Below are 17,705 nucleotides of genomic sequence, written 5' to 3' on the forward strand. Positions count from 1 at the left end.
GATTGTGAAAGGGTGGGTGGGTGTAAGGCAGCACAGATCTCAGCATTTCATAAAAAAGAGGTCAACAGTATCACAACTGCTGAATGCTCTGGATGAGTGGATCAAGATCCCTGGTGATGGGAAGACTTTGATTGCATTTACACCGACTTGATGAAAGCTTTTGACAGCGTGCCACACAGATGATTACTGGAGAACCTTAAGAAATATGGCATTTGTGGGGACATGCTAGGCTGGATAGGCAACTTCCTACAAGGCAGGAAGCAATGAATTGCAGAGGAACACACAACATGGATTACAGTGTTCAGTGGAATCCCACATGGTAGTGTCCTTCAATCACTGCTGATCATACTGTACATAAACTCCCAGACAATGTCAAATCTAGAATGTATGTTTGCAGATTATGCAAATATTTACAGTGATACACAGTGAAGAGGAATGACAGAAATGGTCTAAGAAGTGGCTGCTGAACCCCCCCTCCATAGAAATGCAAGGTAATGACAATAACCCACCGAAGAACACCAAGACAATGAGACTACTTCCTGCCCCCAGGAAACAAAGACACAATCCAACTTGAAAAATTGAGCAAAGGACATTGGTGTCATGGTGGACCAGAATCTCATGTTTGAAGATCCTGTCAGCACCAAAGCAAACCAGATGATGTGTTAATCAGAAGACATTTTCATCACCTTGACAAGCCCATGATTACCACGTCGTACAAAGCTATGTCAAGACCACATCTGGAATATGTCAACACAACCTGGCGTCCAAGCAGAAAGAAAACTAATTATAGACCTGGAAAATGTAGAAAGCAACAAAGACTGAAGCTACGCAGAGACTCAAAAACTCAAAACTATCCACGTTGTGGTACAGAACACTAAGGGGAGAGATGACTGTGGTCTTCAAAATGGTTACAGGAAGAAACAAGGACAGACCTACCTCAGTTCCAGAGGTGAAAGTTGAAAAACCCAGGTCACAGTTTCAAGCTGAAGAAACCAAGGTGCAACACAAACCTCTGGCAACGTAGTTTCACACATCAAGCCATCAATAATTTGGAAGTCTACTGTGTTTATGTGGTAGAGGTTCCAAGGGTGCTTCAAAAAGTAATCTAGTCTCCTTCATAATGCTTCAGCACCCCCCCCCCCCCCCCGCCACAAAAATGTCAGAAAATGTACCGCTTCAAAACACCAAATTAACTGATTGCTAATAAAATGATAGCAAATGCTTACAAAGATAAATAAATTCCTGCCTACACCCCCCATCACTGTATAATCATGCAGACTCTTTCCCTCAGTCCTCAACATTAACAGGCACTTTTCCCCCCACTGAGGTTATTTGATATGAAACGGCACAGCAGTGGTTGTGGTTTGAAAAAGACTGATGTACCGCGATATGCATTCACTAAAATGCTGGCTCACAGTGCAGCAGAATCCATGTCTGCATTCACAGGATGATATCAACCTTTCTGCATGGATTGCTTTGGTTTGGACACATGCTGCTTCACTAACCCATCCAACAGTTAAGAGCTTATTACTGCAGCTTTTACCCGTTTTAGCAACTGTGATTATTCACAAGTTAAATGCAGGGCTTTAGCCGCGAGGATTAAAGTGAGCCACGTTCATGCAAACATGAATCTGCACAATGAATGTGTCGCGACAGTGATTCAGGCCTGTCCCCTTCTGCAGACAGACAGAGTGCTTTCAATAAAGACTCTGCACCAGTTTCTCCCTACGTGGCAGAACCTCCCTCTGAGCTGTTCCTGAAACTCATTTGGGAGATTCATTGTGCTGTAGAGAGAGAAGTCGACGTGGAACAGACTGTTTCAATGAAGGCGATTTATCTCCGGTCAAAACAGGGGGGAAGAGATAAGTTGCCATGGAAAGCAGATGAGATTGGATGGGGGGGGGGGGGGGGGGGGAGATAGAGTGAATAAATATAGTTCTGTGATCAGCAATCTGAACTAACATGTATAATTTGACAGACTTTGATGGATTTGTAATTTCTCTCTCGCGCGAGAGCTCCCTGCAGCATTGGAACTGCTCAGAAAGCCTAAGATACAAATCTAAATCGAAATCTAGTTTTGCTGGTTTCCCTGTAGGTTTACTGTAATTGTCGCAGGGGCCATTACCAAGAGGGAATGTTTGGCGCTCGCACCCACAGCGATGCCTCTGCAAAATATACTGCTCCTGAAGTGACATGCTCAAGTTCCGAGCTGAAAGAGTGAGCCTGCGGTGAAGTAGCTGCTGTGACTTTCTGAATTTCTTTTTAATTGCTGGTTGAAAATACAATTTGTTGAAAAGGTTTGCGGGGGCTCTGTGTATGGGAAAGATTACAGATGAAGAAGCGGAAGAACACTGTCAGACTGCTACCAGGACAAAAACCAACAGAAAAATCTTGTCCGACTTGCCCTCGATACAAAAACATCAGCATGAAAATTTGAGGCCAAAATGATAAACATCTTTGGTTTTTGCAACCGAAAAAGAGAAAGGAGGCATCTTTAATCTCAAAATATGATGCTGTATTCATACATTCATTCCCCATTTCTGTGGGGTTTCTTTTTTTCTTTTTCATAACACACCACATTCTGACCTCAAATCATCCCAAATATTTATGTCCCCCTCACAAGCATTCTGGGTAAGTCTGGAAAATAAATCTCAGCAATGCCAATATCTGGCTACATGTCACAAGTCTACAATCAAAGTACTTAATACAAGCAAAATGACAGGTATGGAAATTATGGAGGTAAATACAATCTCTTAATGACACGCTGCATTTGCTGACATGCTAATTGACCCTGGAAAAGAACATCATCTCTTCTTACACCAGGCAGCCCTTTAAACTGTCACTTTGTGACATATGTTTATAGGCACACTTTCACACAATAATTTAAGCATGTAATCCTGCACAAATCGTAACAAATTAAAGTCATCACCTGATTAAAAAAAAAAAAGTGTTTAGAAAGAAAGCGGGTGCACAAGATATACAAATGTCAACCTGTAACCAGGTTGAAGGAGGCCTCCAGGGTGTCCTACACCCCGTATTTGTGGGACGTATCCGAATCACCATTGCTGTTAATTCATTCACAGTATCGCCCTACATTTAGAAGATGGAGCCTGAAAGTTCAAACGGTCAATCAGAGTCTGAGGAGTCACTGGTTTTGGCAGACTTGTGCTTTTGCTTCCTTTTCTTCTTCTTCTTCTTGTCCTTCTTCTTTTTATCCTTCCTCCTCTTCCGCTTTTTGCTGCGGCGGCGATCAGAGGAGGAACTGTCTGAGTCGGAGGAGGAGGAAGAAGAAGAGGAGGAGGAGGTGGTGTCCTGAAGCAGCTGCTGCAGCTGCTGGATCCTAATGGGAGGAAGATGGGGAGGAGAGGAAAAAGGAAGTAGGATTAGAGTCACGCACACAGATGAGGAGGAAGCCAGCACGGATCACATGAATGTGAAGCATTTCTGAGCAAATGTTGAACCAGTCGTGAGCAGAATCTGTCAGTGATAATTAGTGCACAATTCACAAACATCAGATTTCTGTCCAACCTGACCTGGAACGTGAGATCAATGTGACTTCATCAACAACTGCATAACAAAGATGGCTGCAAGAAACCATCCGCGAACGTGCCAATCTCACAGACGACTCATCCACTGCGCTGACAGTAAAAATTTAAATTTTACAAAGCTGACTTTTAATTTTTAAACCATGTTTCCTGCAATCGGTGGAACGGGCATAGTAATAACTGAGCCAGTAAGTGGATCTGCAAAATATTTGTCAGTAACAGTGTAAAAACTCCTGCATATTCAGGTCTGAAATTTGGGGTCGTGATAGAGTTGAGGACCACTGAACCTCCTATTTTGGGCCACGTTGGCATCTTTTAACACGGACAATCACCACTACATAAAATAAAGAGACCGGCTTGAGTTGCTTGTGAAGCCTTGTTGCTAAGCGCAGAGTCCTGTGGCCATGAAGCCCACTGTTTGTCAGTTTATTCTGTTAAATCTTGTGAACTTAAAAGATCATTTCTGTCATCGTAGTTAAGTCAAAGAAACTCATTCCAAATTGACCATATTAAAAGTTACCTTAAATAATGATGAGCAAAAATTTTAAGTTAAACATTTTGCTGTTCTTCATACTGGTTACTTGCATGTTCGAGGTCTGTTAGAAAAGTAACGGACCTTTTTATTTTATGCAAAAAATATATGGATTTGATTCATATGTTTTTACGTCAGCCAACCTTGAACCTTCGTGCGCATGCGTGAGTTTTTTCACGCCTGTCGGTTGCGTCATTCGCCTGTGTGCAGGCTTTGAGTGAGCACTGGTCCATCCCCCTCGTCGGATTTTTATTGTCAGGGAAATGGCAGAATGATTTGGGCTTTGCTCCATCAGAATTTTTTCAGAAACTGTTAAGAGACAGGCAGCTGGAAACCATTCGGAAAATTCATTTGGCTTTCAGTGAAAACCGCTTTAAGGACGGCCCACACGATGGTCCCGGAGCCATACAGCCATCCGTTTAGAAATGAAATGGTCGTTTCTGCCTGTCAAGCGCGGCGCGCCGTGCGCCATTGTGGGCCGTCCTTAAAGCGGTAGTAACACTCCTTAATCTCTGTGAAGCCCAAAAAATTTTCACCGAAAGCCAAATGAATATTCCGAATGGTTTCCAGCTGCCTGTCTCTAACAGTTTCTGAAAAAAATCTGATGGAGCAAAGCCCAAATCATTCCGCCATTTCCCTGACAATAAAAATCCGACGAGGGGGGTGGACCAGTGCTCACTCAAAGCCTGCCCACAGGCGAATGACGCAACCGACAGGCGTAAAAAAACTCACGCATGCGCACGAAGGTTCAAGCTTGGCTGACATAAAAACATATGAATCAAATCCATATATTTTTTGCATAAAATAAAAAGGTCCGTTACATTTCTAACAGACCTCGTATATTATATATTGTTTGCCATCCAGGACCCAAGGCGGTTTTGCGGTGTCATGGACGCAGGGAAGCGTGGTACCAGCACATGCTCCCAGACTTGACTTGTAGTTGTAAATCTTTTTCCAGTAACATATTCTGAACTACAAACTGGTCAACCTTTGTATTCAAGAGCCCAACAGGTTGGTTTCTACATGTACCTGACAAATATGAATATTTCTTGATGCACTTCTTATGGTACGCAACTCTTTCACGTATTTTCACTGAAATCCATAAGCTGGCTTAGAAGTTGCGTTTACAAGAGACGTGGACGGACAGACGGTCGGACGCACAGGGTGATTTCTATACACCACCCCAAACTGTTTGCAGGTAGTACAGTACTATAAAATTGTGCTGATGATCCAAATAATCTGATCATTTTCTTAGAAGTTGGACTGTTAATAATGTTGCCCGACGTTTGTTCATTTTCCACAATTAAGTTCCTGGAAATTACTTGCTGCCGTTTACAGTCTCTGCCACTTGGCTGCTGCCACCTGGTCTTGTCCACTTTCCAGACGGGGATGAATCAGTCTCAAAGAGACTGCCTGCCTTTGTCCTACTGCCATTACTTACAAATTGTGGAGTTTGCCAAGTGCCCATTTATGTTAAAACGTTTCTGCTAACTGCTCACAGGTACCCATTAAGGCTGCAGGTGTGTGAAGCCTTTTCAGAACACACATACGAACGTCCATTTGCTTCAATCATGTCACACAGAATCAGACGTCTTCCTACATTAAATTCTACCACAGTAAAACCACCCTTATGAATTTTTTTCTCCTAAATTTTCTATAAAGGCGAACTGTTAAGATTTAAATAATAACAAAAGCATTAAATTATTTGATCTGACAAATCTTGTGGCTCTGATTCAAATCATGCAGTCCAGTCCATAACCTGTGAAAGCAGTGAGAGAATAAATGAGTCCACTCACAAACATCAAGTATTAGCATCTTGTAAATCTGATGCACCAGATCAATCCAAACAGCAAGTTTGTTTTGCGTATGTCGTCCTCCAAAGTGTGCTTTAATTAAGAGAGTGGCAACATGAGTAAAAAACAAAAACAAACAAAAAAAACAGTCATGTGACTCCTGGTGCCATCTTGGTTCCAAAATACCAGTGTTGGCTGTTAATGTGTCTGCATGTAAATCCAGCTATTTTATTTATTTATTCACTGAAAATGCCGGGTTGTTGTGCATTTAGATGCACAAATAGACACAGCAAGGGCTTCAAGATGTACAGATTCCCTTCATTTGGGAAAATAAAGTCAGCCGTGTGGCATGGTGTCAAAGCTTTGCGAGGGAGGTAAATTTATTGTTCAGTCCCATGTACAGTAAAACTCACCTAAATCGTCAACGTATAAACCGGATATTCACAGTCACTGGACAAAAAAGTCCCAAAGTTTTTGTATTGTTTTCCATGTAATAAGCGCAGTATATAACAGATTTTGTATAACGGATTTTCACTCACATAAGATAAAATGTCCCGTCCGATCGCAATGTATTTCCATTAAACCCCTCGCATGTGGGACCGGAGTCATTTCCGTGATTAAAAGCCAGACCGTTTATTTTTGTCTCCCACCATGCTTTGTACCTGGACATGCACCTGTTAAATCAGACACAGCAAAAGGCTGTGATTTGACACTTTTCTGCTTTCACTCTTTCATATCTTGATAATGGATCAGAAAAGTCCACACATTTACAGCACAAAGTTGGTAAAAGAGGAAAATGTACAGCTTATCTTTGATTTGGAGGTGATGACTGTAGAAAGAAAAGCTTGATGAGAGTCAAATTAGTCCAGCATAAAGCATTATCCAGCTACAGAGAACTTTAAAACTGTCACGCACATCATTGCATGACATGGAGTTAAAAAGCTGCAGCTGCATAAATCAGGCTTTAAATTAATTAAATAAATCATCATAAATTGAAATTTTATGTACATTTGATAGCTTAACTATTTTTGTATTTATTTTTATAGCACCTGTACCTGGATGTGTTGCTGTATGTGGTTAAATGATTTTTAAAAAATGTTGAAAACATTAAAAGTTCATTCAGTAGTTCAGCGCAGTTGGAACCAAAATGGCGCCATGTTCCGAGTTGACGCCACTCTCTCAATTAAAGTACACTCCATAGACCAGTCTGCCTCCTGCTGGATGGAGTATAGAAATTAGGAGCAGGTGTGACTGAATTTACACATAGCTTGGCTACCACCTGCTGGACAAGTCTGGGCTTGAGCTGCAACAATTATTATCCATCCATTTTCTTTCGCTTTATCCGGAGTCGGGTCGTGGGTGCAGCAGCTCAAGCAAAGCCGCCCAGATCTCCCGATCCATACACACACCTCCCCCAGCTCCTCCGGGGGAACCCCGAGGCGTTTCCAAGCCAGCCGAGAGACGTAGACACTCCAGCGTGTCCTAGGTCTTCCCTGGGACCTCCTCCCAATTATTAATCCTTAGTTATTTTGATTCATCCTTTAGATTTTTTTAATCCAAATTTTTTGATTTTAGCTTCTTAAATGTAAACATTTTCTGGTTTAGATTACTAGCTGCTTTACTCCTATCTGGTGGTAAACTGAATATCTTTAGGTTGTGGACAAAACAAGACATCTGAAGGCATCATCTTAGGCTCTGGAAAACAATGATTTCACAATTTATTATTTTTTTTTAACATTTTACAGACCTAACAACAGTGGAGGGCACAGTTGCGCTAATCCGCTAACTGCTAATTATCGAAGCTAATGTCATCATTAGCAGATTAGCTTTTCAGATAAGTTTGAAAACCATCAGTGGACCAATTACCTTCCGATAAATTTAGGTCCGATCATTTTTAGACGCTAACATATTTTTTAACAGTTAAAAACTTTTGTGAAGTCTGAAATCAAAGGTTTTAGTGCCTGCCTGTTACATGTTTTGTAGAAAACAGACAGCTATGAGAGGTCTGGTAGCCTCTGCCTCTCCTCTGCCTACAGAAGAGAGCTGACTACCAGACAGAAAGAAAGAAGGAGGGGGAAAAAAAAAAGATAATTTCTCTTCACACCGTACAGACTCGGCGGCAATCACACAAGTCTTGCACAGGCTGACAGTTTTGACTTATGGTTAAAATTTGAAACAAACTAATTCCGGGCAAGTTATTGAAATTAATGTCATGTCTGCCATTTTATAAAGTGAAAGTATCAGCTATATGTTATAGTTTTAAAGTAATGCACTAATTTTGAAGGTTTTAGCATTTAGACACACATGCCGCAGTGCATTATGGGTAAATGCTGTTCATACTGCCATGAACACTGCCACCATGGCAGTATGAATACCAAGTGCCACACATTCGCTAAAAGTGCTGAATCCACTTAAACAGAATTTTCAGTTTTCAAATTGCTTTTTTTTTTTTTTTTTTTAACAAATGAAAAAATTACATATTTACAAATACAGATTTATTTGTAAAACCCACCACACATTTTAGTAAGTTGTGTGTTATACCGACCAACCAACCACTCATGTCAGGAAACTAATTTACCCAAAGCTAACTTTTTGGTTAGCTGTGCCCACCACTGCCTAATAACTAATCTAGAAAATAATTGATCAATGAATCAATTATGAAAATTCTCATTATTTGCAGCCCTCACCTGGGCGTGATGCAGGGAATAGTTTTATCTAATGCACAGCAGAAATTAGGAGCAGGTGTAGCTGAAATTATATGTAGTTTGAAATTAGCTTGTTTGTCAGGTTCTTTCATTACCAAACCCTTGTCTGGTGTCCAGCAAAGCCAATGCTGCTCATTAAAAGCAGTTAATTGAAAACTGGGTAAAATGTCACAACAACAGAAAGTATAGTTCTCGCAGCACACTAAACAAAGCTGGGTCAGAGGAGCATCGCTACTGTTTCACCATCAAATCTAACTTTTAAGAATATGCAGAAAGTTTTACCCATAAGACAGTTTGACTGAGAAAGCATGGTTCTTCTGCAAGTGTCAAATGATGGAATTGATCATGTGGATCAAAATTACTGACTGCCCTCTTGGAATGTCATGCTGCTCTAAAAACCATGCCTCTACTCCAAACAATCTGGTCACAGTGAATGCCAAAAGCAGCTCACTTTGCTGCACGTCAGTTTTTTAATTCTCCATCCCTAGCTCTCAGAAAAGCACTTTGTAGAAAGCAATATTAAATTAGTCCAAATTATTTTCAGGACTAAGATTTTCATAAAGTCACACTGCATAAATTCCCTCCCCCCAACATTAAGGTGCCCAATATCTGCAGTTTAAAAGCATGTCTGCAAGATTGGGCTTTTTCAGATCCCTTACAAAGTGCCAAAATTAATGTGGCACAGATGGGCAACTAAGGCTTCAAAGAGGCAGTGGCCTTTGAATGACCTTTTTATAATGCATGCAAAAACACACGAGTGTGCTCGGTGTACACATGCACACAGCTACAGTTCTTCTTCTCAAGCTCCAATTCAAACATCCTGGTGTCAAACAGGATTTGCCAGCAGAGATCCAGTAACCATGAGGGAATCTGTACGACGTGCTAATGTTGTGTTCTGCTGAGAGAAAACATTCAAAAACAACTGTCTCTCAAGCGTATGACTCAATTCCCTCAGTGCAGCCAGCTATGATGATGTCTTGTGTCTGTTTTACTACAAGAAACATTCTAGAATTTACACAATTTAAAAGGTGGAAAAAAGTACCTGGTCTCTTTTTCATTCCTTTGGTTTTCTCGTATTATATCATACATTGGGTCTTCATGAGCCTGAAAAATAAAAATAGACAAAAAACAAACAAACAAAAAAATGATGCCACTAGCAGCGATGAGGAAGGTGGTTAACAGCAAACATACATCAGTGTAATATTTTCCAAACTTGACGCATTCCTGCCATTGTGCAGCACCAGGTCAGCATTCCTAAAAACCTCCACGTGACAAGACGGAGCAGGAAAACATGAAACAGCTGCATTCATGGCCTTCATTGCACAGGCTGTGTATAAGTGATACTTCTGTTCCTACAGCACGTTACATGTGCACCAAACCATGCTGTGTCTGCTTCCCACATGTTTTTTCAATATAAATTTCCGAATTCAGTGGCTGAGGTCAGGCCAGATGTCAGACATGACTTTTGGGCACAGTCGCAGCTCCTCGACACAAACAAGCCACATTCTTTGTATGCAGATCATTAACTGTTATACTCGTTCTGTATCTTTCCGAGCATCTAACAGACTCACCACTCGAAACTGCTCCAGTTTCTGGTTGCCTTTGATAAAGAATGGACACTCCCGGTCTCCTGTTCTGTGGCCGTAGCGCTTACATCTCCAGCCTGCAGCAAAAACAACAAATATTAAATAGTAGCACCTCTGCTCAGTGATGAAATCAGAGATGCCATCTGCAATTGGTGGATGCAATCATTGCTTCTATGCAGTGACAGAAGGAAGATAAATGCAGTGACAGAAGGAAGATAAGTGAAACATAAACTACAAAGGCTGAACTTGATGCACCACAGCAATATGCAATACTCCATAGACCTGCCTGCCATCTACTGAACACTGCCTCCTGCTGGATGATTTAGGAGCAGGTGCAGTTGTCAATAAAAGAGAGTTTGCATACAGAATCAGAGTAAATCAGAGACATAAACCCTTACTTTCTGATCGTTTTACAGCAGTTACATGTTTCTCCCGGTGTGTAGTGAGCGCCTTGCATGGCAGCACCCTGACATCGGTGTGAGTGTGTCTGTGTTTGAATGGGGGAATGTGAGGCATCATTGTAAAGCGATTTGAGCGCCTGATGCAGATGGAAAAAGCTCTATAAAAATGGAGTCCATTTACATTCTTAAACTCTAGTAACACACTGAGTCCCACACACAATCCTGCGGAAAGTATTTTGTGGGAATTTTGCTGCAAAACATTAACTAGAAGATAATCAAGTCATCTGAAAATAAACAAGAGGTAAGCGCTTTCAGCTTATTTTTGTTTGCTACAGCAGATCCGATATGCATGTGCATGTTGATTTGGCACAAGTTTTGTAAAGTTAATCGAGTAATTAAAAATAAATAAACAGACTGGTCAATTCTAAAAACAATTGTTAGTTGCAGCCCTATTTGACAATTAAGAATTTTGTTGACACTGGTTGTTCAACTACAGTGAATATAGATTTGAATACACAAACTACTGAAAGATGTCAAGCACAAAACGTTTACCAAGTTGCTTCATGTCGAACTCACAAATTCTCCTCATGCTACAAAAAAAAAAAGACATTCAAATATTTCTGAAAAGAATTAAGCAGTACAAGAGCTCAAATCCTGCATAACAAATGTGAACTCATGAATAAGCTTCATGTGTAAGCATAACTCCCAGTGGGATGAAGCAATGAGTGGGCAAGAAATAATGTATTTTTTTAAACAAATGAACAGACTCAAATGACATTATTAATCACTAACCCCTCATGTTCATCAGTAAGATGGAGGTGGTGCTGAATGTCAATGTTACATCTGTCTCATATGAAGAAGGCTGCCCACTCACGGTGGAGGTTTACTCCCACCTACAGTTCTTCAAATATAAATGCTGCTGTGGCTTCTGAATCCAAGGATAACCCTCAGTGGTATAAATAATGCAATCAAAACCAATCTAACACCATGATTAAAACACACACACAAAATTAAAATATATATTATAAACTATATATTACAGGACCATATCCCAAATGAGCAATATTAGAGATTAAAATCAATTCTGTACTGAACCAAAAGTGACATTTTATAATGTTCTAAAAAGCACATTAAACCATGTCCACAGCCACTTTGTATCTCAGATTTGCATAATTTTCAGAATCTTCAGGGGGGTTGCGTGGTGGTGGAGGGCTTTCAGGAATGTCTTAATAAGTTAGACTGCTTCTCATGAAGATACAACTAAAGATATACGAGTAACTATAATAAAAAAGAATAAGTACATAGCACCATGAAAGAATTGCAGGATAAAATGTGTGCAAATAAATGCATTATATATCCGTGGTAATGAATTGTATCAATGTATCAAAAACATCAAAAGTCCAGTTATTGCCCCTTGAAGACGTCAGACCAGAATTCTTTTCCTTCTTGCACATCCTCACATTGAACAGGCAGCCCAGTGGGATAAGGAATACGTAGTCTTGGGCTCAATTCCCGGTCACGCTAACAATCTGTTATTGGACAAGACACTTCATCTGCATTGTCCTAGTCTGGCTTTGGCTGGGTAAATAACTCATGTTAGACTGGCGTCCACTCCAGGGGGAGCCGAAGACGCCCTGTGTCATGCTACAAGATCCAGCGTCAACAACTAACGGGCCTCAGGCCTACATTGGGCATCTTCATGGTGTGCTACCACAGTATGAGGGTTCACTGAAATCCATATAGCCATTTAGGATGAGTTCTACTTACAATGTCAATATCGTACCATTTGATATTTGATGCATTAATTAAACACAACGTCCAATTACCTTTCAGACTATGTCAGACCAGAATTATTTTCCTTCATGCACCTTTTCATATGGTGTGCTGCTGCCATTGTCCAAATGCTTTAAGATATGTTGCACTTACAAGCTTCATTACAAACTAATATAAAGGAAAGACAGTGACTCCTAGTATGGCTCCACCCCAAATATTTGTTTGCAGTTGGTATAAAAATAGCCTTTAGTTGACAGAAAAAATATTTCCAGGCTATTAGATGTATAAATGTGAGCATTCAATGTAAAAGTTAAGCTGCTTAGCTCAAACCAAGGAATGTATAGACTCAGCAGGATAATGTGAAAACTAAGAAATGCTTTGTTATGGAACATGGCAAATAATATTCTCAGATGTGGTGACGTACCGCAGGCCATGCTAAACCTACACTGGTGGACAGAAGTTGTGATCACCCTTGTTTATTTGTGTGTCTGTTTTTAAAGATTTTTAAAGAAAGATAACTTAAAAAAAGGTGAATTGTTTTCTATGATCTTTTTGGGGGGGGGAGATGGCCCTTTGGTCTAGAGTGAATCAATTCAATTTTGATAGTGAGGGAGATCTAGGGCAGGGCCACTAATTTGCTCCCGTCACAAGAATGACAGTATCACATCATCAAAGGTGAATTTTTATAGAGCTTGACGTTACCGTTTGTTAACATGAGCATCGCAAACATCTTAGCTCCATCTCGGAAAAATAAAACGGAGGGTTTTAAGTACATAAAACTGAAAAATGTGTGAAAGCATGTTTTGCATCAAGCTTCTGCTGCATTTTTGCCTACAATGCCCGCACACATTCCAGGTGACATGAAGATAATATATTTATTGGGGCAAATAAGTGGTTTTTCCCAGCAACTGCGTAATTCCAGCCAGAATCTTCTGAAGAATTTTAAATAGGGCTGGATTCAAAAGTGAAATATTGTTACGATCAACTTGTGATCTACTGTTTGATACACTGGTAGTACATGGACTATCCCTACAGGGTACATAAAAAGTGTTTAAATATAAAAATGTATTTTTATAAAGCGGCACAATGCTCCATCACACGTGTGAGACCATCATAGAAAATCTTGCAAACATTCGTACACTCCATGAGCATCAGATGTTGTGTATCACTACAGACAGGGGCACAACAATCATCAACAATGTGTCCCTCATGTGTTTATGACCTTGTGAACCCCACAATACAGTTTTGGGTCAAATACACAGACCTGCCTCTAAAATGTTCTCCAACATTGTGAGATGTCACTTCTCACCAGTCATCCTAATGATATGACAAAGATCTTCAAAACATAAGTATGCGTGTATGACCTAAATATGGCGTCCGCTGCTATAGCTGTATCAGCTGCACCTGCTTGCGAGACTTTCCGGGCAAGAGTGCTGAGTCCGCGCTTCGAGGAATGCGTTTATTTTTTGATAATCAGGAATCTCCCTATTTGATGATGTAGATGAAATTCCCCCCGCAAACTTGTTTTCAAACGGTATTCCTGTGACAAGTAGAAGTTAGGAAATTCTGTGAAAAATTGAATTGAAAAATTGCGTCGAAAACATTCGCTCGTAAAGGTAAGATCAGTTTTCAAATAATACAGAACATAATTCATGTGATTATGTACCTTTCTGTTAAATTTGGCTGTGATTGAAGCCTTCACATGCATATTTTTATGATCCATGTTTTTCCCTTAAGCACACAGACGTAAATTAACAAGATCTTCCGACTTTCAAATGCTCATACCTTTCTTCATATGTGACATGGAACAAATATTTAAATACCAAATTGAAGATCTCTATAAGCTCTTTCCAACCACACCATTTCTGTTACAATTCCTTTAACTTTAATTTTTTTGGTCACATATCTACAAACAGGCCATTTGGCATTGAAAAGATTGTCTTTAGTTTGAAAAAGGCTGTCATCCCTCTGATGATTTAATTTTTTTCCTGAATCCTACAGATGTGAGAAACATTCCAGGTGTTTGTGAAGAACAGATTAGAACTTTTGCAGATACATGCGTGAGTAGGTCTCAGAGATCATAAGCAGGATGCCTGTTCTGGAATGCAGAATTCACGTCGTGGATCAGCGGCAGCACCTGGTGGTAATAACTGCACGAGGAGTCAATACGCAGCGTTCATGTGGACTGATCAATTTACTGCTCTAATTATATATACAATCATCTTTACTCTTATATTTATTCCCTCTCTTGACAGTTTTATGTTATAAATCTGCTTAGTAATGTAATACAGCAAAATAGCAGCCACCACGGCACACCAGCATTTTTTTTCGGAGTGGCTATATGCCCAACCATAGGGTCAATAAAGTAAATTCGCGAGCATATACGCCCAACCACAACCGACCAATGAGCACGCTTGTAAGCTCACTTCAGGTTTCAACGCAGGAGGGGAAAAAAGGCGAATATTTTCTCGCCGGCTGCGGGAGGGTTCGCAGCCCGCGGAGGAGCTGTGATCTAAAGTGGTTCTGTTTGGCTCATCACACCCAGGGAACAGTGTCAAACTAACACCATCTTACAGCCAACAAGCAGCATTTTGTTCAAAAACGGTTTCGTCGTTAACAGGCTTCCATTCAAAATGCTTATGAAGTTTGTCTGTTTTCATCCATTGCGGTGTTCTCGCAGTAATTAAAGACAACGCCATTAAATGTGTCAAAGATACGCCGCAATAGAGCCTTAAAGAGGTGTAAAAAACGTAGTTTAGATGCACAAAACGTGTCAAAAACACGATCATGGTTGGGCGAATAAGATAAGACATTGGGCCTCATGTATCAATGTTGCGCACTTGTGGCGTAAATTTACGGCGTAAACTTGAAATACACCAAAGTCGCCGTGACATGTATCAAGCAGTGCGCACCTGCCCATTTCCAGCGTACGCCTGACGTGATCTTGATAAATGCGGCGGGTGGAAACGATCGTAATTATAATAAACACGCCCATAAATATTCAGACTCCGCTTCAGACACACCCTCATTTTACGACATAGAAGCCGGAAAGACAGCAATGAAAAAGAACTCCACCAATCACGATGCGTGCCAATAGAGCGTCAAAAGCGGCTGTCGTATCAATTGTTTTGTAGTATATAATCAATAAAGTGTTACAGTGGTCCCTCATTAATCGCTGGAGTTCCGTTCTAAAAAAATAGCCTGTAATACGCGAAACTGCGACGTAGTCAGCTTTATTTTTTACAATTATTATAGACGTTTCAAAGCTGTAAAACCCCTCACTACACAGTTTATACACTTTCTCAATCAGGCATGAACATTTTCTCACTTTTCTCTCATGTGTAAACACTCTCAAAGTTCAAACCTTAGTAGGAAAATAATACCAAACTGTTTTCAGGCCCAAACATTTGTTTGAGAAATAAAAATAGAACGTTTTCCTATAAATAATGATGGCATTTAGAACTAACGAATTAATTTTAACGATCAACGAACGAGATCGGACACATAAGAAATTATTAATAGTGACTGACCAGTATGTCACAGATCGGGCCTCTGCGTCCTGGCGCTGCACCTTTTTCCACTCACATCTCGCTGCAGCAGGTGTGTGTTTCCGTGTGACAAACACAGTTATAAGTAGTTGTTGGCGCTCTTTTCCCTTCTGGGCAACAAGATTCTTATAAATAGATACGCAGAACACAGAACACAGAATGTAAAAAAAAAAGGCATGCAAAATTGGACTAAATACTCAGCGAGACTCTGAGGCCACGACAGGTGAACGGCGTTATAGCGAGGGACCACTGTATTCTCTTTTCACATGTCGATAATTCTTGACGTGGATATTTGCTCGCTCAATTAATAAGACACGCCTAATCTGTCAGATTTCTTTATTTTTTAAATGTATTTCTGTATTTATTTTATTGTGACAACCGAATGGAGACGACAAAACCTGGCTGCAGCACGGGCGAATTAAGGGAATGATGAAACTACAGTTGTTATCAATTTCATAGTCTAAAACGATCACACCACATGAAGTTAAGCTCAGCGCTGCTCTGGCTACAGGCTCGACGTTTGGAGAAAAAGGCGAGCAGCGCTTTCCTTCCTGTTAACGCTGTGGCCACGGATCGTGCTCCATAACAATCCCGCAACAGTGGGATTTGTATTGATTATTATGTAGTATAATCAGGAAATTTATGTAACATATGCATTGATTTGTATAATGGCACTGTTTATCATGTTGATCATCTTCATTTTTATGTGGATTCCAGCGCTGGTTCATTTTGGTGTATAATTTACGCCACCTCTCGACCTGGTGTATATTTTCAGCGCAGCGTACGCCAATGACCACATTGATAAATACCAAGTAGCGCAGCCGTTTTGGCGTACACCCCATATACGCTCAAATATCGCCGTATGCAACGTTGATACATGAGGCCCATTATATTTATCTGCCCAACGGTCGTGCACGTAACGTTCAATGTATGACTTATCTGCAAAACGGTTGGGCGAATAAGTTAAGACATTATATTTATCTGACCAACGGTTGGGCGTATAACCTTTGCCTTTTTTTAATGCGTCCTGCAATATTTGTGGCTCCTGCACGTCTTGCGCCTTTCAGTCCAGCCCGTGCAGAATGTGCATACTCACATTGCATCACCTTCACCTCCTTCCCCAGGGGCATCCACAGCCCCTTGGTGGGTGCATGTGCTAGGAAATTCCTGGCTTCTTCATTCCCTGGATCAGCTGGAATACAGTCCTCTGGTTTTTCTTCATGTTCCTGCAAAATAAACTTTTCATCACCAATGGCGTGCATTTCTATACATACGGTTAAAACCGTACCTTAAAACCTCTATGCCCAAACGTCATTTCTGTGCTTTAACGTTACCTTTATAAACCCTGGTGGAGGTTTCTCATAGCTGCACGAAGAAAAAAAAAGATGAGGCAGAAATCTCAAAGTGAAGCAAACACATTAAATTGAGCTACGGGGCTAAAATTAGCGTGAGGAGTGACTTTACATTCATAATTCATATACAAGTTTGTGAGTCTAGAAACTGAGATTACTCACAAGGTCTCGACGTGTTTCAGTTTTTGTACTTCTTGGTTGAGTTTTTTCGTTTGTGCCTTGAGTTTATCCAAATCCTGTTTGGATACTTTTTGTCTTTTGTGGTCACGTCTTTCCTCCTTTTTTTCCCTCGTTCGTTTTCTATCTGACATTGTTCTGACGCGTTTCTGTCTTGTGCTTCACCGAGTCAGAAGTGATAAAAACATTCAAAACTCTTTTTAAACAATTTCGTGAGGAAGAACGAACACCGTGCTAGCAAACGGCTAAACCTAGCAAAACAATTCTTTGGTCATCTTCCTCGGCAGTCGAGT

General features: G+C 40.6%; 1 protein-coding gene across 1 annotated transcript; it reads right to left on the bottom strand.

The window, feature by feature from the left end:
* Positions 1 to 2,462: 2,462 nt before the first annotated feature.
* rp9 (RP9 pre-mRNA splicing factor) lies at positions 2,463 to 17,681 on the bottom strand. Its single transcript, XM_034160653.1, has 6 exons — positions 17,398 to 17,681; positions 17,218 to 17,248; positions 16,980 to 17,109; positions 10,147 to 10,238; positions 9,618 to 9,679; positions 2,463 to 3,340 (listed from the first exon to the last, which is right to left on the bottom strand). Exons 1-6 carry the CDS (start codon positions 17,544 to 17,546, stop codon positions 3,127 to 3,129), a joined length of 678 nt encoding a protein of 225 aa, XP_034016544.1. The 5' UTR covers positions 17,547 to 17,681; the 3' UTR covers positions 2,463 to 3,126.
* Between the last annotated feature and the right edge of the window lie 24 nt (positions 17,682 to 17,705).

This window comes from Thalassophryne amazonica, chromosome 20 (genome assembly GCF_902500255.1).
Source record: "Thalassophryne amazonica chromosome 20, fThaAma1.1, whole genome shotgun sequence".
Taxonomy (NCBI): domain Eukaryota; kingdom Metazoa; phylum Chordata; class Actinopteri; order Batrachoidiformes; family Batrachoididae; genus Thalassophryne; species Thalassophryne amazonica.

What these genes read in the sequence shown, in the direction of transcription:
- rp9 (XM_034160653.1), bottom strand. Translation starts at nt 17,546, where the DNA reads ATGTCAGATAGAAAACGAACGAGGGAAAAAAAGGAGGAAAGACGTGAC. An exon ending in CTGAAACACGTCGAGACCTT is followed by an intron (nt 17,249 to 17,397) that starts GTGAGTAATCTC and finishes TTCTTCGTGCAG; the next exon opens with CTATGAGAAACCTCCACCAG. An exon ending in AGGAATGAAAAAGAGACCAG is followed by an intron (nt 3,341 to 9,617) that starts GTACTTTTTTCC and finishes TCCTCCCATTAG; the next exon opens with GATCCAGCAGCTGCAGCAGC.